We start from the raw sequence: 26779 nt of genomic DNA, 5'->3' as shown, positions 1-26779 counted from the left end.
TGGCTTCCAATACTCTATCAAGCCAAAATCAAAATCTAGGCACTAATCTTTGATGCTCTCACAGTGTGTGCACCTCCACTGCCACCTCATCCAATATATCACTTCTTGCTGTCTGTGCTACTGCCGCAAGGCCATCTAGTCATATACCAACACCCAGAGACAATGGCCTCATAAGTACTAGAATAAAATGTTTCTCAGGATCAATCCCAACCCTATGAAATTCCCTAACACTGAACATTAAACCAGCAGTAAACCTGTAAATCTTCAGAAAACTATGAAAAATCGGCTCCTTCAAAGCATTTTTCAGTCCAGAAATGGGAACAGACTCCGCCCATCAAGATGCATCCTCGGACTCCTAAAAGTCTGGATTATTTTTTGATATGTAGTAAACTGCTACAAGTCACTTTAAATATCTGATATGTAGCAAATTGCTCCTAGACACCTGAAAAATTCAGTTCTCCACAATTCTTGCTCCTAATGGTTACACATTGTCCCTTATTGCATACATTTCTTCTAACCATTTTAAATTCCAATTTTCCCATTTCTATTTTTCCTCTTTTGCTGCTCCCTATTGTGCCTTACTTAAGAAATGACCTCGAGATGTTTGTTTTAAACTGTATGTACTTTGAAGTATAACCAACCTGTTGTAACATACTTTGAGCTCGTGTTAAAGGGAAAAGCTAAAGATGATCTTCATTAGCCATTAACAAAGTCCATCTTCAGAAGAGAAATTCTGTGAGTATAGATAGGTTCTTTTATCTTTGTAAGCAAGCATGTGTAGAAGGAGGTGGCTTGGACAAGTTCCTGGAGGAACGACCATAAACAAGGAAAAGCTGTTGCTATCCCTGGGAGAGGGTCACAAAAAATGGATCTGCTTTTTGGGATCTGCCAGGTACTTGTGATCCAGACTAGCCACTGTCAGAGACAGAATGCTGGGCTCAATGGACCTTGGTCTGACCCAGCAAGACACTGAAGTTCTTATATGCTGTAGCTGAAATGATTTTCTTTTAGCTTTCATACATTCACAGTTTATAATATATTATTTTAATATTGTCTTATTTCACTATATCTTATGCTAGATTTTTATCTTCATATATCACAGTTTCTTGTTATAAAAATTGTCATGGGAAAATTCACAATTACTCTCTCTCTAACATACTTTCTCCTGGCCCCATTACTTAATTCCCCCAAATTGCTCATGTTGTTGTTTCTTGTTGTTTTAGTTTTACACTGCAAAAAGTGGTGTGGTTGTCACATTCCTCCACTAGAAAAGGTGCACAGCTCTCCAAAGCCAGTAACTAAAACGCAGGAGGGTAGCTCTGTTCCAGGTCATCGCCTGCAGCTTATTTGTTGTTCTTTACTTCTACTTTAGCCGCCACAATGTCTTTACGATGTCACTGGCCATTGTGACTATTTCATTGGTTAGGCACTGGCTTTGTGGAATTTTTTTACATGGGCTAATGTACCAATTCCTCAAACATGCTAGGTTTTCTAAAATCATAAGACGTTTCCTGGAAGTTTATTTAAGGACAGCTCAAACAAAAAGGTTTTATATGATGGTCTGTGTGTATACGGTATAATCTCTTTTTGGTTAAAAATAAAAGTTTGAGACTATTAATAGTTACACTGACTCACAGCAATAACATTGTGATGCCACCAAGTAAGGTAACTTCTCTTTTGTTACAGTAAACCTGAGATAGTATTTTCACCAATGCTGTGCTGTTTTTCCTCCAGGAGGGCGGAGTTACTAGTAAGTGTCAGAGTCATAAATGAGAGGATCCAATGTCAAGGAAATTAAACATCTGATAGCGCGGGCATGCACCCAGGCTGAGCACTAGAAGGCTTTTTTTTTTTTTTTGTCCTCCCTCCAAACCACCACAGCAAGGCTACAGCGGGAACTGCACACCACCGAGCCGGAATCCTGACAATCACCATCCCCGCCAGTCGAGGAGCCAGCCCCAGAGTAGCCGGATCGTTCCCTGTGGCTCGGTGCTCAGCATGGATCCTGTCGCCAGACTCGGTATCTTGCTGGTTCCGGTGCTGCTGCTGCTCACCCTCAGGATGCAGGAGCTGGCGGAGGCGTGCAGCTGCGCCCCCGCGCACCCACAGCAGCAAATCTGCGACGCTGCCATAGGTGAGTCCTGCACAATATTCACCCAGGTGGCGGAGAGCGAGCCCCTCGCTCCCCGTGCCTACCTTACCAGCTCTCACAGCCACCTGGGAGAATGCATGCATTCGCATTTTCCAAAAGCTTGCTGCTTGTTTAGTAGTAACTTTGGACGCACTCAGCTAATTACATAAGAGCTCGATTCTTTCAAGTGCTTTTGAAAAGTGGACAGAACTAGCATTTGTTTCCTACCCGGTTCAAACTGTTTACACATTTCCAGAGGTAAAAGTTAGCAGAAGATATTTTTCCCTTACGGTCAAGGAGGAAGTGGCAGCAATCTTTACGATATCAACAGCTGCGTTTGTTTGTTGGCACCTCGGTGCTTGAAATTCTCAGAAATGCTGTTCAGAGTCAAACCAGTTTGTATTTGCATCTCTCTGTACAGTTGCAACCCTCCAGCTGTGATTTTTTTTTTTTCCTGATCGCATTACTTGATAAACTGCAGCAAAAGCTTGCAAAGAGCAACTAAAGATTCAGGCAACCAGAACTCAAAATCCCTGGCATTAATAGTAAATGCACTGATCTTTAATTATGTATCAGTCTTCCTGTACAGATTTGACAGCTTGAAACCATGTTAGTTAGATTATGTATGTTTTCTGAATTGTCCATACATAAAACAGTTTAAAAAAATATCAGAGGCGAAACAGTTGTAAGCCTCCTTAAAGAACCTGCGTCGGGCAGAAAACATTTTAGGAATTCACTTCTGTAACGGTGTTTGTGTACAGATTAGAAAAATGCAAAAATACTCAGTACAGTTACATTTTACATTTTACAGTGAAAAAAAACTTACTGTAGGTATCCATCTATCTAGAAGAGTCTATGATTTTCAAAGTAAGCCCTTTAGTCAGACCAATTTTGAAAATAAAATTGGTATTTTGATTGAATCACTACTTCCACCTTATTTTTGAAAGTTTTTAGCAAATTTAGAGGAAGGTTTGAAACATTCTAAATCTTAAAATTGAAGTTCTACATGCACCCTAGCTGCCATATTATTTTGCTTACAGTTTTGAAGACCTCATACAAGCAGCAGTTCAAAGCCAAACCAAAGAGGACCGGGGGAGGGGGGTAACCTTGCACTTTTATCAAACAACCAGCCAGCAAGTATCCTATTTATCAAAAGATTGCTCTGGTGTTGTCATCTGTCCACTCGATTTACTAACTGTAGCAAGCAAGAACGGTTTAAACACTTTAGCACTGCACCTTTTATTCCACCTGGAGCTGAAAAGACTACATTTTCAAAGCTAAAAAGAGGAGCGGCAGAGAAATGGGATATTTTTGAAGTCCTTTCAACAGCTGAAGCAGTGGCTGGCTGGTAGTATCTATCCAGTGGGAACAGTAAATGTGGAGCACCGGTTTCCAAAGTATCACAAAATTAGCATCTCTATGGAGCAGGCTATATGTGCTGCATACTGATTCATTGCTTTTAATACAAGGACAGAAAATCTTTGTGGTCATGACAAGCCCTAGGCTCTGTTTGAGACCATCAGTTAAATTGGTTTAAAATTGGACTGTGTGTTAAGTGATCTGTTTATTAAGTTACCTCTAGTCAGAACAGTATGGGGCATATACACTAAGCGTGGGCAGTTGGGATCCAGTGCACTATTAAGTGCATCGGAGATATCTGCAGTGTCACCTGTAGAAGGCAAAAACTCACAATTTCTAGTTTATTTAAAAGAAGAATCTCCTGACACTGGACCCTGTGACCAAAAAACCTGAGGTGCCCTATCTGGAAATAAGGCAAAGTTTAACTATTAGGGTATGGCTTATGTTGAACTAGAATCTTTGGATCATAAAAGCAGAAATCATTCAAGTCTTATTATCTTCATATCTCCTCTGAAAAGGATATTTTTCACTTACTTTTACATGTTTGTACTTATTTTCAATTTTTGGCTACAAAATATTTTATAAAAAAAAAAAATATGATGGCTTTGAGACTTGGGACCAATGATATATGGCTAAGTAAGTGATGCTGGTTATGATGGTCCTTTATCTATAGATTTGTATTCTTCTGTTAATGTTTCTGCTTTTTTAACACAAGTTATTCTTTGCAGTTCAAGTTGCTGGCTCTTTGTGTTTTTATGGAGAATCTTTAACACCTTTTTAAAAGCAAATTATGCCAAGTTTTGGAGACAGGGCCTTTTCCAATTCACTGCACCATTATCCTTAAAATGTATTATTTATTTATTTATTTAACTTTTTTTATATACCGAGGTTCTGGTAACAATGTTACCAATCACTTCGGTTTACATATAACTTTGGGATGACATAACACGAGTGTCTTACATAGAACAAGGAAATGAAGAACTGGGTGAAAATTAATTAAATTAAATTGCATAGATCATTATGAGAAACAACATTCATGAGAATGTTGTTTCTCATAATACAAATACATGAGAAATGTACAACAGAAAATAATTAAATATAATTAAATTGATTGTGCCAGAGAAATTATATAGTATTATATGTGCAAACCTACCTTTGCACATTACAGGCATCCCTTTGTTCAGAACATGAACTTACAGAGAGTGTCACATAGGGTGCGGTGGGAGGGGGAGGGAAGAGAGGATCATATGGGGGGGGGGGGGGGGTTGGATAGGATTATCTGGAAGCTCAGGAGAGACCGAGGATAAGGGGGTGAAAAGAGAAAGGATTGCATGGAAAGAGGGGAGGAAAGAGGGGAAGAAAGGGGATCAGTGAGGGCAAGGGCATGGGGTCAAAAGTGTGTGTGTGTGGGGGAGTGGGGGCAATATCCCTAGTGTTCATCCATCACCCCAGGCCTATAATGATACTTTCCATTATGGACATCTTTTAAAGATCTGACTTAATGCTACACTTTTACCTGAGTTTAATCTACATCAGGGGATCCCAACCTTTTTGGGAGTATGAACCTCTTTTCAATCTCCAAAATTTTTGCAGGGACCCCTGCCTCCCCCCACCCCACACACACACACACATGCTTCTCTTTAATTTTTACCTGCAGTTGTATGCCATATATAGAAAAGTTATTAGTGTAACAACAAAGAAATAATGATATGCACACCAGACTCAGTCATAATATAAAACATATTAAAAAATGCTCACTGATATTAACTGAATGTATTTAATTGCAAAGCACAGCAATAAATGTGCAAGAATGTACTCATATTCAAGAATTTACAATGTGTGACTACAGGTAGAGCAGTTCGGATCTGGAATAATTGCAGGAAATGCATTGGTGGAAGAGAGAGTAAGACTGGCAAAGTGGGAGAGAGAATCTGGCAAGAATGGACTGGTAGAGAGAGAGAGAGAGAAAAAAAAAGACTGGCGGGGATGGATTGGTAGAGGGAAAGAGGCAGACTAGAGGAGAGAGAAAGATAGACTGGTGGGTGGAATTATACTGGTGGAGAGAGAGAGACTGTGGGGATGCATTGGTGGAAAGAGAATGAGCGAGAGAACAACTGGTGGGGATGAATTGATGGAGAAAGAGAGAGAGAAAGAAAGAAAGCAACTGAGAAGGGATAGAGGGGGACTGGTTGAGATGGACTGCGTAAGAGAGAGAAAGTGAGAAACTAGTGGGAAAGAAAGGATATTTGAGACAGGCCCACATCACTAAAAGGGAGCAGTGGAGAGAGGATTGGTTCTCATATTTTCCTCCCAACCCCCCTCCTTCCCCAATTTGGTATTTTTTATTATTATTATTATTTATTTATTTATTTTTTTTAAAGGAAAATCAGCCATGACAGAGAAACCACCTTGCTAGTTTGATCTTGGAGAGGGTCCAGCGGCTCTCTCTATACCTGCATCTTACCAAATTCCATACATGCCGAGACAGGACACCCCTGCTCTTAAAGCAAGAAGCACCATTATAAATATTTGCACTATTGTCACAAAGTGCTGGGTATGCATGTCAGTGGAGTCTCTAAACAGAAGAACCTTCTAGGTTACCAAGAAACCCCTGTCCACTTTTAACCATCTAGTAAAACCACCACTAAAATTTTCATTCTATGACATACTCATGTTCATTTTCTTACACACTCCCTCTCTCTCACTCTCATAAAACATATTCTCTCACGCATATATACACATGTTCTCTTTCACACAAACACATTCCTCTCACATACACAAGGCTCCCACACACACACATGCCTTCTCTCACACCCACAGGCTCCCTCAGGAAATATGTTTTCTCTCACTCACGCTCTCTCTCACACATACAGGTTCTCATTCACACATGATCCTTCACACACACACATCCCACTTGCTTTCACTTCCACATGCTTCCTCACTCTCACACACATGCACAGGCTCCCTCACACACACACACAGAGGCTTCCTCACTATCTCTCTCTCACACACACACACACACACACACACACACAGGTTCTTACTCCCAAAGGCTTAATCACACACACGCATGCTTTATCTCTTTCACATACACACAGGCTTTCACTCCTACAGGCTCCCTCATGTACATGCACATGCTCTCTCTCTCTCACACACATTTATTTATTTATTTATTTGGCACTTTTATATACCGATATTCATGTAACAAGTTACAAATCACCTCGCATGCTTCCTCACACACACAGCCTCTCCCTCTCACAGGCTCCCTTACATATAATGCACACACACATACACACACACACACACACACACACACATTCTCTCACATTTTGTCACTCCCACTGGTACCCTCTTACACACAGAGGCTCCCTCATAAATATACTCCTACAGAATCCCTCACATTCACACAGGCTCTCACTCTCCCAGGCTCCCCCCTCACATACACATACCATCACACAGGCTCCCTCACAGACATATGCTTTCACTTACACAGGCTACCTTAAACACACACATTCTCTCTCACACACACTTTGTCACACACACACATGCTCTCAATCCCACAGGCTCCTCTCTCTTGCACACACATAGGCTCCCTCAGGATCCCTTGCACACACACATAGGCTCTCACTATCTCACACAAATTCTCTTCCACATGTTACTTTACATACACATACACATTCTCTTTCACACACACTTTTTCTCACTCACACACACACTGGCTTTCCCTCTCAAAGGATTCTTCACACACATACATACATGCACAAACACAGACACACACAGACTATCACTTCCCCTGGTTCCTTCTTACACACACAGAGACTCCCACACACACACAGACTCCCACAGGATCTCTCAAACATACAACCACATGCTTCTTCACACATACATGCTGTCACTCTCACCAGCTACCTTACACACATAGACACACACACACACATATACTCTCAACGCCATAGCCTTCTTCTGTCTCACACACACAAATATACAGAAGCTCCCACAGCCTCCCTCGCACACATATATTCTTTCCTACAGGATATGTTACATATACACACACACATTCTGTCTCTTTCTTTCACACACACACATATACACACACACACACACACACAGGCTCTAACTCTCACACACACATACATATGTTCTCTCACAGGCTTCCTCACACACAGAGACACACTCACTCCCAAATGTTCTCTCTCACTCATACATACACATATATTCACAAAGGCTCTCATTCTTGGCTACTCCTCTCTTCTGACCTCTTTATCAGCCACTGCAGGATGGAGTTTTGGTGGCCTGTCGGGCCTCTTATTCAGCCACTATGAAATGAGGTCCAAGATGGCCAGCCAGGCCTCTTTGGCTGCTGCAGGATGGTGTTCATGGTGGCCTATCGGGCATCTTTTTTAGCCGTCACAGGATGAGGTGCATGGCTGCTTGTCGGGTCCATGGTGATCAGTTGGGCCTCTTTAGGCTACTATGGGATGGGGTCTGTGGTGGCCTTCCAATCCTCTTCTTTCACTGCCATGAAATGGGCTTGCTCCTCCCTCTTCTTAGCAGCGTGGACCAGGCTTTTGATGTGGGGGATTTCCTATACTACTCTTCTCTCCTTGCATAAGTGGCCCTCTTAGTGCAGATCTTGTCTTTTTCTGAGCAGCTGCACTTCCCGCAGACATGATCTGGTGGACCCCTAGGGATTAGCAGTCCACAGGTTTGGAACCACTGATCTACATTTTAGCTAGTTAGGAAATAAATTGCTGTTAGAAAATAGCCTGGGGCTCTGTGCATGTAAAAGTATGTGCGTAACTTGGTTATATGGGTACTTTTATGTGAACTGGGCAGAGTTGGGGGTGGAGTTGGAATTTGCACGCATACAGTACAGTGCGCTCCGGTGGAGCGCACTGTTAACCCGCGGTTGGACGTGAGTTTTCGACACGCTAGCTTTACCCCTTATTCAGTAAGGGGTAATAGCGCATCAAAAATGTGTGTCCAACCCCCCTGAAACTAATAGCGCCCGCAACATGCATTATTCCCGTGTGATTCAGAAAGTAAAATGTGCAGCCAAGCCGCACATTTTACTTTCAGAAATTAGCGTCTATCCAAAGGTAGGTATTAATTTCTCTCAGCACCGGGAAAGTGTACAGAAAAGCAGTAAAAACTGCTTTTCTGTACACCCTCCGACTTAATATCATGGTGGTATTAAGCCGGAGGTCCCAAAAGTAAAAAATAATTAAAAATTAAAAAATTTAGAATCAGCCTGCGGCTCAAGGGTTGAAAACTGGACTCTCAATTTTGCCGGCGTCCAGTTTCCGAACCCATGGCTGTCAGCGGGTCCAAGAACCGATGCCGGCAAAATTGAGCGTCGGCTGTCAAACCCGCTGACAGCCACCGCTCCTTTTACCGCGGACCCTAATTAGCATATTTTTATTTACTGTATCGCGCGTAGAGGACACTGGCCTGTGCGCGCGCCAGTCTCCCACGTTTATTTCTGTATAGGCCTGAATATTGGGTTTTAACAACAGTACAGCAATAATTGAAAAATACAGTGAAAAACATATGTATATTCATACTCTAAAATCATAACATCCGTTTTCCATCCTTTTCAATTTTTACTCTCCCCACTCCCTCCCAATGTTAATAGGAGTTTGCTGATAAAGGTAAGAGAAGGTCAATTAGCCAATGGAACAAAAAGTATGGGGTGAATTTTCAAAGACTTACACAGTAAACATTTACATATGCACACGTAAGTAGCATCTACTCGTGCACATGCTATTTTATAAACCTGATTCATACACATGTATTTTTGCTTTCATGTCCACATGTATGTGCATAGAAAGGAGATGGTCTAGGGCCATTCTAGGATGGGGCCAACATTTACATGCATGAACTACTATTTTAAAAGACACGCATATAGGGGGTAATTTTCATAAAGATATACACATTCAAAACTGGGTTTTATGCATGTAAATGCACTTTGCACAACACAAGTGGGCTTTTCAAAATAGTTATGATATAAGCTATTGAATTATTGATAGGTTTTAGGCATGCATGTGCACTTTAAGCAAATGGCTTTTGAAAATTGCTACAATACACGCATGTAAAACCTTTAAAAATTACCCCCATAGATTTGCCAATTTACCCACACAATTTTACACCTGCTAATTATCTTGCATAAATGATGCTAAATGTGTTTATTGTGTACTACTGGCCTGGTGGGAGGTGTGGGTGAACTGGGGAGAGTTCAGGCTGAAGAACCAGGAGGGACTAGAGGACCTCGAGTAGCACTGAGCAAACTGGTTGGGCAACTGGCAAAACTGGCAATTTCACTTAGGTGCACATGGTTTAAAATATACTGATTTATGCAAGTAAGTGCCGCTTCATTTTTGCTTGGAAAGTATATTTGCATATATGTTTAAAATAGGTAGGAAAAGTAAGCACATTCAATGCTATGAAATACTCGCTTTCAATATGTTGCTTTTATTCGAGCGAAAGCATAATTATGTGTGCATGTTGTGCAGTAAAGATATGCATATATTATAATACACTTATATGTGATACGTGCGGGTTATAAAATACTATGGTAAAACTACATGCGTCCACAGAAACGCGTTTATGCCATTCTGCCAAGTTATCCTCCCTGTGATAAGTTTACCTGTACAAGTTAAACCCTCTGAAGACAAGGTGTAACTCTGTGCTCGTTAATCTGTACACATATTAAGTCAATTACCCATGACTTTTCAAAGCAAACTGAAGAGCATAACTTCACGTTGAAAATTTGGAGTAATGTCCGAGTGTAAAAGGTAGACACAGACTTTACCTGAATGTGCACAATTATAAAATTACCCGTATAAGGTAATTGTGTATCCATATAAAGGTAATTTTATAACTGTGCGGGTTAGGGGCTGATATGTACACAAACTCATCTGCACAAAGTTATGCCTGCCCTATTAAGGGCATCATTTTTGTGGATGAATTTATGTGAAAACTTTTTAAAATGCAAAAGGTATGCATGCAAGTTCTAATTCTGCCCCAGCTCCACACCCTGGAATGCCTCTCCTTAGTGTGTGTAAAAGAACGCAAAAAATCAGATTACGTGCATACTTTTATGTGCAGCGAGCAATTTTATACAAATATTTACATGCATAAAACCATGTTTTGTGCACATTAATGACTTTGAAATTTAGCCGTATTTGTTAACAAAAATCTCTTAGACAACTGAAGTTTCAAAAGGAAAGAAAAATTGAAAAGCTGAAGTGACTGAAGCAAAGACCACAATTTCACAGCTACAGAATTGCATAGTAAGACATAGACAGCTTCAACCTTTGCAGAAAGGAAACAAAGTGCGTTTTTATAATAAAGCTGGTAAAGCAAAACAGCTGATGTCTTGACCTGACATCTTTATAAACCCATCTTACCGAAGCAATGGATGTAACATACAATTAATCTTCAGGTTTTTAAAAAAACATTTTCCTCAGTAACCTCTCTTATTCTTGGAAGTTATTTCTGAATTTGTGGGTTAAATCAATACAGCATCTTCTCGCCACTAAGCTCAAAGTGTGAGGCCACGTAGAAACCTCAGCATTCATGTAGGAACCCCCAGAAGAAACAAGCAGAGAAATTAATTAAGTCTGGGCCAAGCACTTTTCACTGTGACTTTTGTCTGGGTGATTAGTAGTGTGATACTTTGTCTTTTCTTGTCAGGGGTCTTTTTGTGGCTTCAGGCTGTCTTTTTCAAAGCGCCTAGTTATGAAGCAGCATGAGCAACTGGGAGAAAGACACAGGCCTTCTGACAGGTCCACCGCATAGCGATGGGCTGGGGGGGGGCACTTTGGACTTGTCACTTGGGAGGATGGAAGAGAAGAAAGAGAGAGAGGAAGCAGGGGGGGGGGGTGGTTGGAAGAAATACAGCAAAATCTAGGAGCTGTATCTTCCATAGACAGATAAATTCCATATGCATGCCAAAACTAAAATGAGGCAAAAAAAAAAAAGACTTAACTGAGAAGTGAATGGCAGAATTACTACTGAAGGTACTCTTTGTTTTAAACTCATGTATTAGATTTGCTATTCAGCTATTTTATAGCTGTAATGTAATGTGTTCTTAATACAAGTTTCATGGCAGGTTAATTGACTCCTAATGGAACCTATTTAGAGTAATGCATGGAGAGGTAGATATGCTTCTCTTATTTTCCATATATTATTAGGTGTGTGCACAGATGACATTATTCTTTCATTTGGTTTTGTTTTTCTTGTTTTTGCGTATTTGTTTTGTTCTTTTCATTTCTTTAAAACAAAATAAACAAATGAAATTCAGGAAAAAAGTAAAAACAATGTCAGGTCAGCAACCAAAATCCTGCCGCTCTCCTCTGATACTCCCCAGTCTCCTCTCCTGGAATCCTCTAATTTTAGGTCTATTAGTAAAAGTTTTTAACCTATCATTAAAATCAGCCATTGTACCTGAAGACTGGAGGGTGGTCAATATAACTCTGATATTTAAAAAGGGCTCTAGGGGTGATCCGAGAAACTATAGACTGGTGAGCATGGCTACCGGTGCCATTGGTCAGCCCCTGTCACATGGTAGGAGCACAAGATGGCCCGGCCATCCAGTGCTCCTACCATGTGACAGGGTCCGGCCAATGGCACGGATACCCTGTCACATGGTAAGGGAAAAGGGCCATTGGCGCCATTTTGATTAGTGGCAGCCGACGGCCTGGGAGCGGGAGATCGCTCCAGGGACCCCCACTTGTCCACTAGGTACCTGTAAAAAGTTTTTTGGGGAGGTCGGGAGGGTGGGGGAACCTAAGGGATTAGTTTTAAAGGGTCGGGTGGGTTTAGGGGTTATTTTTGTGTGCCGTTTTTTCCGCCCTCCCCCAAAACGATAAGAGAACCCCCACGATCAATATTGTGGGGTTTTCCTATCGTTTTGGGGGAGCCCCCGATTTCTGACGATTTTGAAAATATCGTCCGATATTTTCAATCGTCCGAAGCCCGATTCACATCCCTACTACTTTAATCTATATAATTTGAGGAAATTGTGTAATTGGTAGAAGAAGACATTTCAGTGTAAATAAGTAGTGCTTCCAAAATGATAAAGAGACTTTGCTAGAAGATGTGCAGTCACACGTTTATTCGATCTGCTGTCTTATCATTTATTGCTGCTAATCAATTGAATAAGAGAAGTGTACATATTATCCAATCATTTGATCAAACTATCAGTAAATAAGTTGGAAACCACCATTCTTCTGTGTGTTTTTTAGATGCAAAGATAGTGTAAATTGGCAGCGCTGTGAACCAAAGGCTGGAGAAAGGGCTGGATTGCAAAGAAGCAGGGTATAAGAGCTATTGTTCATTCCCACATAGGAGCCTGGCCTCAGAAACTAAAGCCATCCGTGAAGCAAGGAGAGGTATAAAGAGACTGTGTTGGTGTTTCTAAGCAGAAAGGGTCTGTCTCTATTTCTTTCTATGTGCCCCTGGGTTTCAGTTAAAAGATCCATTCCTTCCAGGGGTTACATTTACTATTCATCATACAAAAATATTCAAATTCTGTTGTCACCTCAGTAACCGTGAAACAAACTCCTTTTACTACCAGCTATTTTGTGAAGTAACATAAGACCCTGCAAAAAAGTCACTCAGAATATAAACGTGCGTAACCCCCGAAAACCTACTCCTGCATGCGCCGAGCCTATTTTGCATAGGCTCAGCTGCATGCACAAGCCCCGAGACGCACGTATGTCCCGGGGCTTTCCAAATGGGCGGCCTGGGGGTGGGGCTGGGGGCATAGTAGCAGTCCGGGGGCGGGGCCAGGGGCATGGCAGTGGTCTGGGGCGGTCCGGGGGCGGTCCCGAGTGCTCGGGCACAGCGGCCTGTGCCGGGGCATGAGAGCCAGCAGCTGGCCGGCGTGCGTAACTACTTAAAAAAAGGTAGGGGATTTAGTTAGGGCTGGGGGTGGTGGGTTAGATAGGGAAAGGTGGGGGGGAATCAAAAAAAAAGTTCCCTCCTGCTCCGATTTCGGAGTGGCCTTGGATGGAACGGGGAAAGCCATCGGGGCTCCCCTTGGGCTCGCGTGTGCAAGGTGCACAAGTGTGCACTCCCTTGCGCCCGGGTGTACATTTGTGCGAGCCGGGTAGGGCGCACAAATGTACCCCGTGCGCGTAACATTTAAAATCTGCCCCAATGTATTTAGCAAACCCTCCATACCAAAACAACAATAATTCCCAGAATTCTAATAATAACAACTCTACCAATGAAAAACCAACACTGTAAATATTACACCAGGCCCTAGAATACCAGTGCAACAACTACTAAACATAATTATATTGTTATTGTTATTTTTATAGGACTACCAGGTACATGCAGTGCTTTATAGACATATAACAGACCTTGCCAAGCACACTGTTTAACCCGTGGTTAGACACACATTTGGGTCGCGTGTCCACAGCCCTTTCTGCTATAAGGGGATTAGCGCGTCCAACCCCACACGAAACTAATAGCGCTCATCACATGCAAATGCATTTTGATAAGGCTAGTCTCCCCAGATTAATAAAAAAAATGTGCGCCTGACCCGCACATTTTTATGCTCAGAAATTAACACTGTCCCAGAGAAGGCGTTAATTTCTGAGCAGCCCAAAAAAGTGTACAGAAAAGCAGAAAATACTGATTTTCTTTACATCCTCCAGCTTAGTATCGTGGCAATATTAAGTCAGAGGAATGAAAAGGTTTAAAAAGAAATTTAAAAAACAAAAACAAAAGTGTGCCCTGGTCAGGTTAGGAAAAGGGACGTTCAATTAATGAGTGTCCATTTTCCTAACCTGTGGCTGTGCACAGGTTAGGAAACAGACGCTCGTAAAACTTAGCATGCATCTCTCCTGAGCACCCACTCCAAGGAGGTGCTCGCCTCCTTGGCACTGCGAGCCCTCATTTAAATATTCAATCTCGGGCTCAGGAGAGGTGCTTGGCGTACGTTAGGAAAGCAGGCGCTCAATACTGAGAACCCGTTTGCCGCGCTGATTTTTGCGTCGGCCCATTAGTCTCAAAGGCGGGTTATTTGGTTCAGCTTAATTGAAGATAGGGACTATTTTATCTCAGTATAAAACTGCAGAAAGCATACGTAGCACGTTTCCTATTGGAAAAACAGAACAGGCCAGATAGCTACAGGTCCTTAAACAGAAACTTCATTTTAGCTGAATACCTTGCCTTAGTGACATATGCAGAGCATGGACAGACCCTCACACTGTGGGAACACAAATTAGAATTTGAAATTTGTAGACAAAACCGGAATTCTTCTTTGCTCTATCATTCATTCTAACTTTACCCCTCCCCTTCTATTCTCTGCAGCTGCCTGGGAGGAGAGGGGAGGGGGGAAACAATAGGAGGGGAAGGGGAAACAATAAGAAGAGAGAGGCTGGATCAGGGAGCAAAATAACTCTTTTCTGTAAGCTCCAGCCTCATCCCCTCCCTTCCAGTTCCCTGCACCACAGGCTAAACCTTCGAAAGAAAACTGAACGTTTAGGCTCTGACAGAGGTATAGACACTTATGGGTGGATTTTAAAAACCCGGCGCGCGTAAATCCCGGGGTTTACGTGCAAGGCCGGGCCTTACGCGCTGGGCGAATTTTCAAACAGGCCCGGTCACGCGCGTAAACCCCAGTACGTGAATAAGTGCTTGGCCCAGAAAAAGGGGGTATCCTGGGGGCGGGGAGGGGCAGTCCAGGGGGCGGGGAGGGGCAGGGCTGGAGGCAGCCGGTACAGCGGCCATTTGCCGCTGTGCCAGGAAAGCGTGCGCCGGCAGCCTACCGACGCCCACAACTTGCTACTGCACCTGATGAGGAGTAAAAGGTAAAACAAAAAATCAGGGGTTAGATAGAATAGGGATAGGGGGTGGGGAAGAGAGGAGAGGAGAGAGGAAGGGCAAGGGAGGTTAGATAGAGGGGTAGGGAACCGAGGAAGGCCGGGATGCATCACCGCGCAGAAATTGCATAAGTCATCCCCACTTGCACGTGCTGCCTGCACATGCGCACACGGATTATAAAATCCGGCGTGCTTGTGTGCGCAGCCCCCGGATTTTATAACATGTGCGCACCAGCGCGTGCATGTTATAAAACTGGCATGGGAAGCACGCGCATATGGACGTGAGAGCATAGGTTTAAAAATCTACCCCATAGGAAACAATTTTCAAAGAGTTCTATGGGGGACACGTGTAAAAATAGCATATATGCATGTATATGCTATTTTGGATACCTTAAGAATATGAGCATACTTGCAATATCACAGGTAAATGGGTATTCCAGGTGAGTTTCAGAAGTATGAGCACAAGTTGCTGATTTGTAAGCAGAGATGTACATACATTACTGAAGTTATCTGAACACTTTTATATCTGCTAATTGACTCGTGCAATTGAAATCTGACTTTTTTCTACAGTTTTTGGGTGGGAGGTCTGTGTGAACTGGTGGGGGTTCAGAGTAAAGTGCTAGAGATCTTGGTGAGAACTGGTGATGGTGTGGAGTTGTGATTCTAAGTATGCATGCGAACCAATATTTTCAGAAGTGAAGTATGTGTATGTTACGCTTGTCGGCCGTGGCAGGTTGCCATGACTGCCATCACTCATCTCTGTGCTGGTGACACCATCCCAACGCAGCAGAAAATACCACGGTGATGTTGCTGACCCTAGCCCTAATGCTAGATCACTCAGGCGCAGCATGAACATTGACTCCTAGGGCACGCACTCACAACCCTGCATAGCTCTTGAAGGCTCCTATTTCCCTTTGGCTTGACTTCCTGGACCTGACCCTCTGCCTTGGATCCGACTCTGACTTATCTGCATCTTCCCCAACGCTAGCCTAGTAATCGGATCTGCTGTTTGCTGCCTGCCTCAATATCCAGCCTGGTGTTCAGAATCTGCTGCCTGCCCTGACCATTTCTTGGACCTGGACTCTTACTCTGGATGGCCCGAGGGACCCACCTAAGGCTTGCCGGCAGCCAGAACCCAAGGGCTCAACCTGCGGAGGAGGCAATCTCGCTAAAGGGCTTCTCCGCCAGCTGCCAGTGTGAACCTAGCGGGCTTGCTTGCTAGGTGGTGCCAATCACACCGCAGCACTAAAGATCCACTACTTCAATAGGTGTTACAGTGCATAGTTTATAAAATGCCTGCCTCTGTATTTAATTCTAGGTTATTACATATGAATTTTTACAATTATTTCATGTGCAAAATATACATGTGTATATTTATAAAATGGGTAGAGAAAATATGCTTGTTCCTGCATTGCAAATATATGTGTTTACTGAAAGAGACATACATGCTTTCAGGCAGAAATTCATGTTAATTTATAAACTGTGTGGCTCCCAGAGCTGGTAAGTCAGGCAAGGACAACCTCTCCTTGTTGACTTCTCTTCCTCTCAGTTCTTCATGCTTCCCACCACATAGATCTCTACCAAATCAAATCTTCAGACCATTACCAATTGCAGTGCTCAAGGGAACACCAGCTCCATAAAATGTCCACAAAACCTCTCCTCTGCGCCTCTTGGGAGGCAGTTTTATATTCCCTCCATCTGTCTAAACCCCTTTGAGGGATAAACCATCCTGTCACTCCAAGCTACACACATACACCCACATGAACTCCCTCTGAACCTCCTGTGCTAAAAGAATCCCAATGGTAGCACATGACTCCAAAGCACCTCTGAACTCTCCTTAAACCCTGGAAGATTCTCGGTTTTAAGATATAGGACCAATCCATTACTTTGCTAGTTCACCTCTAATGGCCAAGCAGGGGCCATACCAAAAAAAAAAACCAGTCATGAGAAGGGAAATTTTTCAGAGCACGCTTGGGTTGAAGGAAGTTTTCTGTAGAAATCTTTTTTTGGAACACCAATGAGTTTGAGTGCATGAGGAGGAATAATAGTGTGTATGTTTTGGAAAGCCACAGCATTTTATATGTAACATTTCCAGTGAAACAGTCATATTTGTTATTATCATTCTAGACTAGTGATCATTGTGATCATTAATCATGTCAAATATAATGTGAGTTTCAAGACTTTTTATATAATAAAAGAATACATGAAAAGTCTGCCCAGAAATATAACACACAGCTATTCTTATATGTTCTTAAGAGTCTGTGCAGAATGGTATGAAAATTCATACATCCCCAGTTTACTATGCAAACCATCTTAAGACATAAAGAATAGCAGTCAGTAGGTTAGCATAGGTTGTGCTAATTGTGTTTACAGAAAGATATGGAAAATCAAATATATACTCCTTAATCTACAATCCAACAAAGTATTGCTATAGTATTTAATAAGTTAATAGTTAACTACAGTACTTGAATGTAATCCGCTTTGAAGTGCCAAAAAGCGGAATATAAAAATCTAAAATAAATAAAATACATTTGCAGATAATGTTAAAATCAATTCAGTAAAATGTACACACATTCACTAACGGTCATATAATTACGATGACTGCAATTGGATAATTAACAGAAGAGAAAATTTTTCAGCAGCATCTCTAAGAACTGTGCAAACACTAGAAAAAATGAATCTTTCGACAATTTCAGACCTGCATGTTATATTCTCTGTCACAGTTGGGTAATAGAAGAAAGGAGCATGCTTAGTATCTTCTACTTGTCTCCAGAATTTATCATTTCTTAGCACAGAAACAAATGTTAGTTTGATACAAGTCAGTCATGAAGATGGCTACATTGACTGGACCTGACCAGTGATGTGAAGAAAAACTCCAATACAGGAGTCACATATATAGAGGGTATAAGATTTTATTTGAGATGTAGCACCTGTGCCACATAGTATGTCCCTGAGAGTGAGCCCATGTTTCTTGCGTCCTAGTGGTAGTGTTGTACAAAGATGTTGTGAGCATGCGCTAGAGGGAGTCTTGAGTTGGATTTTGTGCGAGAGGCAGCATGTGAGCGCAGCTGTAGTGAAGGGAGCTGAGAAACAGAAGGTCTGCAGGAAGCATGGCTGCAGAGAGAATGCTGATTCCTGGTAAAGCCCTGAGCTCCTGGGAGGAGTATACATCCCTGACTAGGAGAGTTTCAAGTCAGTGAGGACATAGAACAAGAACAGAGAGTTAAAAAGTGGTCTTCCTAACTTACTCTGCAGATAAAGGGGCTGATGCAATATAAAGCGCGAAAGCGGGCGCTGAAAAGTCAGCGCCCGCTTTCCTAATGCGCACATGGCGTATCGGCGGCCATTCTCATTACTGGCAGATGACCGAGTTATTTATTTATTTATTTTTTAGCTTAAGAAAAGAAGTACAGGAAAGCAGTTTTTTCTGCTTTTTTGTACTTCTTTTACCTGCGCTCAGCTATTAACGCTTGCTCCAGGCAGGCGTTAATAGCTGATCGATAAGTGTGCGTCTGAGACGCACATTTATTTTTTTGCATGAATGAGTGAGTGAGTAATAGCCTCATTATCATGCATTTGTATGTGATAAGCACTATTACATTCACTCCCCGTCCGACGTGGGTTAAATAGGTGCTAATCCCCCTATTGCATTAGGGGGTGGATTAGCGCCTATGTAACCCGCGTCAGAGTGCAGGTTATACAGTGCGCTCAGCTGAGTGCACTGTATTGCATCGGCCCCAAAGTGAGACTTTACTATATGGTACCTCTGGAACTGAAAGGAATCACTGGTTAGTACCTTATAATGAGGTAATTTTCAAAGAGTTATGGAGGGGGATTGCATGTGTAAAATTGGAATGTACGCATGCACATGCTATTTTATAAATCTTTAGATTATTTATGTATTTATTTATTTAAGCATTTTATATACCAACATTCCAAAAGAAGATCACAATGGTTTACAAAAGTGACATTCATATTATAGGTTAACATAATGCTTAACATTTTAACTCAAGGGTTTATAAAATAATTTGTGCTACATAATTTTCTTTTTAATAGTTTTCATACATTAGTCAGAGAGTTGTTTTAGGATACTTTAGATCACTCATTCCTTGTCATTCATTCTTCAAGCATTGCGCATAGTGATATGTTAGATCATAGACATTTTTGAAGAGCCATGTTTTCAGCTCATGTTTGAACCTATTTCTTTCTATTAGCAGATGTAGCGACTCCGGTAGACAATTCTACAGTTTGGGGCCTCTATAGAAAACATTCTGTCTCTTATTTGCGTTAGATGTATTTTTTGCATTGTTGGTACAGTTAGTAGTCCTTTATTTTGTGATCTTAGAGTTCACTGTCGTGTACACGGTTGGAGATTCACACCTAATAAGCAGTTGTTTCTGTCGTTGATGATGTTAAAAATTAGTGTTAGTACTTTATACTGGATTTTAGCTTGTACTGGCAGCCAGTGTAGCACTTTCAGTGATGGGGTGATGTGGTCAAATTTCCTTGCCCCTAACAGAAGTCTTACAGAAGCATTTTGTAGTAACTGTAGTGGTTTTAAAAGTCCTGACCTAGTAATAGGGAGTTGCAATAATCTATATTTGAGAAAATCAATGTCTGCAACACAGTTCGGAAGTCCTGGAATGTTAGTAATGGTTTCAACCAATGGACTATTCTCAGTTTGGAGTACCCCATTTTAATTAATTTATTTATGTGTTTTTGGGTACTTGCCAGGTTCTTATGGCCTGGATTGGCCACTGTTGGAGACAGGATGCTGGGCTTGATGGACCCTTGGTCTGACCCAGTATGGCATGTTCTTATGTTCATTGTGATGTTCTCATTGATCTGTATTCCTAAATCTCGTGCTTGTTCAGAGGGTGTAATCTCAAAATTACCCAGGTCAAGGACTGGCGTTTTTACTATGGAGGGGTTTCTCTTTAGCCATACAATTTCAGTTTTAATTGTGTTTAGTATTAGTTTAAGCTTATTCAGGTCGTGCTGTATTGCCTTCATGTATGTTGCGAGTGTTGATGCTGTATTTTCAATTGATTTGGTATAAGGAATGTAGAACTGAATGTCATCTGCGTATAAGAAGCTGATTCCTAGTTTTGCAAATAGTGTACACAAAGGAAGCATATAAATGTTGTTGCTGATAGTGCTGAACCCTGAGGGACACCTCGATAGGGAATGTGTCAGAGATGTGGTTGCCCAGTTTGACTTGGACTGTCCTGTCAGCTAGGAAAGAAGAGAACCATTTAAGCACACTTCCTTCTATTCCAATTTTTCTCATCTGCTGGCATAGTAGGGTATAGTCCATAGTGTTGAAGGCTGCTTTTAAGTCTATTAGAACCAGGATATAAGATTCATCATTGTCAAACCCCTGTAGTACAGGGTCAATTAGAGAAATGAGTAGAGTTTCTGTTGAGCGATCTTTTCTGAATCCAAATTCATTTGGGTATAGAATATCACTGTCTTCTAGGTCAGGGGTCCGCGGACCAGGACCGGGCCGTTGGGGTTTTTTTGCTGGTCCTTGGCGCCGCCACCGCAGACCAGCACCAGGGCCAGCGAAAGCACAGGGCGCTGAGTATTAGGGGCGCCGCGAGCAGTGGTAACCCGAGGGGAGCCAATGCTCCTGGGTACAGGGAGGCTCATGTAGCCACCAGTGGACTTCATCCCACTGGCGGCTGAGCAGCGACACACATATAGCAGGCAGATCGGCAGGGCCGTGGTGGAGCTCACGTCACCACGGCCCGAAGAAAAAGATTGCGTTTAAACGCACTGATGCTCCTCCTCCTTCCTGCCTGTGCGGCCCCAGAAGTAAACGTTGCTGGAACCGCGCGGGAAGGAAGGAGGAGGAGCATCAGTGCGTGCAGAAGAGGAGCAGCCACCGTGGGCTGCTGCAAATCCCAAGTCACAGCGGCCTGAGAAGAGGAAGAGGCCCGGTAGCAGGGCCGCTGTGGCCTGAGAAGATCAGAACTGCTGCAGAGCCCATCCTGCGGCGACCCGCGAAGAGGAGGCCCAGCGGTGAGAGAGAGGCTGAGGGTCTGTAGAGTGCGTGTGTGTGCGTGTATGAGATGAGTTGAGAGACTGTGTGTGGGAGTGAGGACCTGAATGTTTGAAGAGACAGCATGTGAGAGCCTCTGTGTGTGTGTGAGAGAGACATGTGACAGTGAGAGCCTGTGTGTATGAATGATTGTATGAGAGAGAGCATGTGACAGTGAGAGCCTGTACTTGAGCAAGACAGCATGTGGGAGTGAGAGAGAGCCTGTGTGTGTGTCAGACAGCATGTGCCAGTGAGAGACTGTGTGTGTGTGTGTGTGTGTGTGTGAGAGAGAGAAAGCATGTGAGAATGAGAACCTGACTGTGTGTTTGAGGGAAGAAGATGGAGAGAAAAGAAATAGAAAAAAAGACAATATAAAAGGAATTGGCAAAAAAATAAGAAAGGGAAGGTGGAAAAAAAAGCCTGTGACCACCAATTAGAAAACTAAGATCAGACAGCAAAGCTAAAAAAAAAAAAAAATTACTTTTTAGCGATTGGCACATGTAATCTTTGGGAATGTGCAAGAATAGCATTTTCTCTATGCGGATCTCACGAGATCAGCATGGAGAAAGTGGAAGCCCATGGGGCCTGCACCGAGGAGGCAGCAGAATGGGCTTCAGTGTCAGTAGCAGCAATCGGCACCTCCCCAATAGCCATGTGGCAGCAGTGACAGTGGCAGCAGAGGAATGAGAGAGGCGCTGAGGTTGCTGGCAAAAGAAAGAGAAGGGGTCACTGCCTTTAGTGTGTGCATGTGTATGAATGGGAGTCTGCCTGGGGGTGTATGTGTGTGAATGCATGGGTGCCTGCCTGAGGGGTGTGTCTGTATATGAGAATGAATGGGTGTCTTCCTGGGTTTGTATGTGTGAGAATAGGTGCCTGCCTGTGTGTGGTGTATGTGTGTGTGTGTGAGAATAAATTGGTGCCTGCCTGGGGGTCTGTGTGTGTGAGAATGAATGTGTGCATGCCTGGGGGATGGGGAGGGAGTGGTGTGAAAATGAATGGGAGCCTGCCTGGGGTTCAGTGTGAGAATGACTGGGAGCTTGGTTTGGTGCTCACAGCCAGGGGAGGTCATGAGAGGGAAGGCGTCAGGTGGAGGAGAGAGGTGTGAAGTTTGGAAAACAAGGGAAACAAGCCCAGTGCTCCCACTCATTCTGAACCTATGGTGAGTTGAGTCACATTCACATTATAAATGTCATAATTAAATGATAAGTATGCACTAAAATCCAACCCCCTCCATAACTCCGCCCCATATGACTAAAGCCCCCCCCCTGCCCCACCCCCTCCCTGCCCTGCCGGGCCATGGAAAAATGGTCTTGCTTGAAGCCGGTCCCTGATGCAAAAAAGGTTGGGGACCACTGTTCTAGGTGGTTTTGCAATTGGGATAGCATTGCCTTTTCTAGTACTTCTGCAAAATAAGGTAAGTTGGATATAGGTCTGTAATTGTCCAGTCATCTATTCTGCCAGTTTTATTTTTTAGGATTGGTTTGATCACAGCTTGTTTTACCCTATAATGGACCAGACCTTCTGAGAGCGAGTGGTTGATTATGGTTGCGATTGTTAGGGTGATTGCGTCATGTACTAATTTTAGGGAACTCGCCGGAATCAGGTCTAGAGGGTGGATCGCTGGTTTAATTTTGGTAAGAATTTGATTTATTTCCATTTTAGTGACAATGTTGATTGTGTTCCATATAGGCTGCCCTTGCTTTTCTTCAGGTTCTTTAGATGGCGAGCAAGTGGAGAATTGTGTTTTTAACTTATTAATTTTATCTAGCAGTGAGACGGCATATTCATTGCAGGCATTCTTTGAGAAGTTGTAGTTATTTGAGATGGATGAAGATTGGTTCTTGATTAGATGTTTTACGGTTTCAAAGAGTAATTTGGAATTAAATATTACTCTGTGAATCCGATTTGCATAGTAGTTTTTTTCGCTTTATTAATTTGTTCATGGTACTTTGCTAAGAGGGATCTGTATTTTCCTTGAGATTCTGTAGATGGGCATTTTCGCCATTGTTTCTCAGATTTTCTCAGAGTCTCTTTGGTTCATCTTAGCTCTTTGTTGTACCATGGTTTCTTTTGTTTAGAGTTATTCTGTTCATTTTGGAATATTTTTGTCTGTATTGGGCTTAAGTTGTCTGCAATATCATTGATAATTTTTTCCCAGGAGTCAAAGGCTGAGGAGGTATTAGTTTAATTAAAATTGATTAGTTTATTTTTTATTGATTCTTCAAGTGCATCTGGTTTTATCTTTTTTCTGAAGGTGAAAGTTTGGTAGTTAATGAGGTTTGTTGCTTTGTGTTGAGGAGTGTTATGTTAGCTTTTATTAGTTGGTGATTGGACCAAGGCAATAGTTTGTGAGAAGTATTGATTAGACAGTTAATGTGGTTGGCAAGTATTAGATCTAGGATATGTCCCACTTTATGAGTGGGGTTGGTTACAAATTGTGACCAACCCATTGCTTCCATTGTATCTAAAAAGATTTTGCATGCGGTGGTTTTTGGTGTTTTGTCTACATGTAGGTTAAAATCTTCTATGATTAGTGCAGAGTCAGGTATTGGAAATGCTTTAGTAAAAGGTTTGATTAAAAGTGAGCAGGGGGGCAATAGACCAGTCCTCTATTTAGTTGTAGTGATTTTAGTATTGCCACCTTGTAGGGTGGGTTGATCTGAACTTTGTAAGATATAGGTTTAAGTTCTTTTTTTACAGATTAGTAGCCCCCCTGTTATGACTTGTAGGTGTGTGTGTGGGCCCTGGGCCAAGGTGAGAGATGGTACTGCCCACAGGGAGAAGCCCTGTGAGCCTCACCGTCGGTAGGCACAGTCTCAGCGGACGTCAGACACAGCTGTGGAATGGAGTCTTTATTATAAAAGTAGAAAAGGCACAGCCTGCGGAGTGGGGGGGGGGGTGCAAGAGGAAGAGATAAGGTCTGAGAAGGGGTACTCCCAGAAGTCTCTCTGAAGTGATGATGTGGTAGTGGCCTGCAGCGCAGGGTACACCGAGGGAAGTCTCTCCGAAGTGATGATGTGGTAGGGTGCAGTGCAGGGTACACCGAGGGATTCCTCACTCAGGGATGATATTGTAGAGACCCAGGGTACGGGTATACCGGCAGGGAACCTGTAGCAATGATGTGGCAATGACCTATAGTGCAGGGTACACCGAGGTGGTTCCTTACCATAGCTGGCACAGTAGTGGCCTGAGACCCAGGGTACACCGGAGAGGGTTCCGTAGCGATGACGTGGCAATGACCTGCAGCGCAGGGTACACCGAGGTGGCTTCTCATTAGTGCTGGCACGGTAGTAGTCTGTGGAGGCAAGGTACTCACAGAGATGATAGTTCCAGGAGAGGTCCCGGGGAATGGGAACAGACGGTAGTCCAAAGCAGAAGGCCCTCCGAGGAGTGGAGCCAGAGACGAGAAAGGGCCCCTGAGGAGTGGGTTCCCACAGCGTCTCACGCCGAAGTGCAGGAACTGGAACAGGAAGTCCGTACAAGAGAAGTGGATTCAGCAATTAGGGAACTCCTTGCTAACTCATCGATAGGCAGGGCCGGGCAGCTTAAGGACAGCAGAGAATAGACGTCATCAGGAGGGGACGCCCCCGAGGTTCCCGCCATGACATGCTTAATACTGGCCCATCCTGGGAACACCAGGGAGGTCGGCGGTAGCTGGCGGAGGCCGTTACTTTCCCCAATGATGTCAGGACTGCATAAAAAGAGGTGAGCATTAGTGGTCGCAGCCGTCTGTGACTGACGGGCTTAACATCCCCACCTTTGCGTTTGAGTCTGGGGAAGTGAAAGACATCATAGTTGGGATGATCAGTTTTGATTTAAGAGTACATTATCTTTGTCATTCAACCAGGTTTCAGAGATGAAGAATATAGTAGGATTTAATTCATCTAACAGATCATTTATTAGTGGTATTTTTTTTTTTACAATGATTGAACATTTAAAAGTAGGAGTGTAAAAATTAAGCAGGATGAGATTACATGAGAGTTGTTACTCATCATGGCAAGTATCTGCCTTGTATTCTTATTTGTTTCTTTTTTTTGCGTTTTTCTTCTTAGTTCATCATATATACCCTGACCAAGAATAGGTTCGATATTGTGTACTTGCTCCATTGTTGTAATGGCCTCAGACATAAGTGAAGGAGCACCAAGTATCTTCTAGGTTTGAGAACATACAGAATATTCAGCAGAGGATCTTGAGGCTTGTGCCTCTGTGTAGTTTTGAGGCAAGTTAGGCTTCCCTCACTGTTTTAATACCTGCCATAGTGTAACAACAGGGAGCTGAAGCTTCAGGCAGGTAGAAATTTGTTAAAAAAGGAATTGGTTTATCTATTGGATGCAATACTGTAAATGTGAACACGGAAAACAAAAGATGGCTTAGAGACACTGCAGGGCAGGCTTCAGAAGTACATGCACAAGTTGCTAATTTGTAAGTGGTATACATGCATACATTACCAAGCTCGTCCAAACACTTCTACATTTGCTGACTCATGCAATTGAAATTGTAGTTGTGTTTTGTCATCAGTTTTTGGCTGGGAGGTTTGAGTGAACTGGTGGAGGTATCAAGAACACAGGCAAGTAAAGAATTTCAGATGAGGGGACATGCATACTTTTAAAATATCCCTGCCGCCACTGAGTTTTTACATGCAAACTCTTACAATTATTATTATGCATGTAAAATATAAGCATATTGTTTTATAAAATGGTTAGAGGAAGTATGTTTGCTCCTGAATTACAAATACATGTACTTTTAGTGAAGAAATACACAGTATTTTATAAACTGTACAGCTCCCACCACATAGTTTGTAAAATGCTAGCATAAATCTCCATGGGCTCATTTACGCATACAAATGGTGGACCATGGACAGTTTTAAAGGTTGGGCTCTAAGAGCGGAAGCATTCAGTAGAGATTGAGCAAGAAGATCCATTCCTTGGGAAAGCTGGGGAGAACTTTATTCTAAGTAGTATATTTGAAGTTTGAGTAAGATGTAGCTAGCAATCATTTTTATGTTGAATGGAGAACTGTACACCCAAAACTCCAAGTAAAACCCAGTGACATATTACTCCTTCTGAACTCCAGAAGGAAGCTCTCTTTGGCACAATGCAAGTATAAAGAAGAGCACTGGCAGTCAGCTTGAGAGGCTGAGATGATACCTAGCATACCCTGGTTTATGAGTGAGGTTCATTCCTGTCATGGTATGCGCAAAACAAATCCAGATGGGGAGATGAGGAATTTTTTTTACTAACTTCCAGTGCAATAAGCTAATAGTATGTTAATGCATCAGGAGGAAAAAAATGTACACAAACCTGAAAATATGCACAAAGAAAAGGCTTAGCATACAGCAAAACATTATTTATGTGCATAAACCATATCTTATGTGCAGAAAACATGGCTTATGTGCACAAATCATCTTTT

General features: G+C 42.6%; 2 protein-coding genes across 2 annotated transcripts in view; one reads left to right on the top strand and one right to left on the bottom strand.

Moving 5' to 3' along the window:
- Positions 1–26779, bottom strand: part of SYN2 (synapsin II) — a 758733-nt gene that overhangs the window by 234417 nt on the left and 497537 nt on the right. The window lies entirely within an intron of this gene.
- The window catches only part of TIMP4 (TIMP metallopeptidase inhibitor 4), a 76652-nt gene continuing 51689 nt past the window's right edge, over positions 1817–26779 (top strand). The window contains exon 1 of the mRNA XM_029600783.1: positions 1817–2134. Within this exon, the coding sequence (XP_029456643.1) occupies positions 1999–2134 (136 nt within the window). The 5' untranslated portion in view covers positions 1817–1998. The remainder of the gene's footprint in view (positions 2135–26779) is intronic.

Source organism: Rhinatrema bivittatum, chromosome 4 (assembly GCF_901001135.1).
Source record: "Rhinatrema bivittatum chromosome 4, aRhiBiv1.1, whole genome shotgun sequence".
NCBI lineage: Eukaryota > Metazoa > Chordata > Amphibia > Gymnophiona > Rhinatrematidae > Rhinatrema > Rhinatrema bivittatum.
This window is presented reverse-complemented; position numbering and strand designations above follow the sequence as displayed.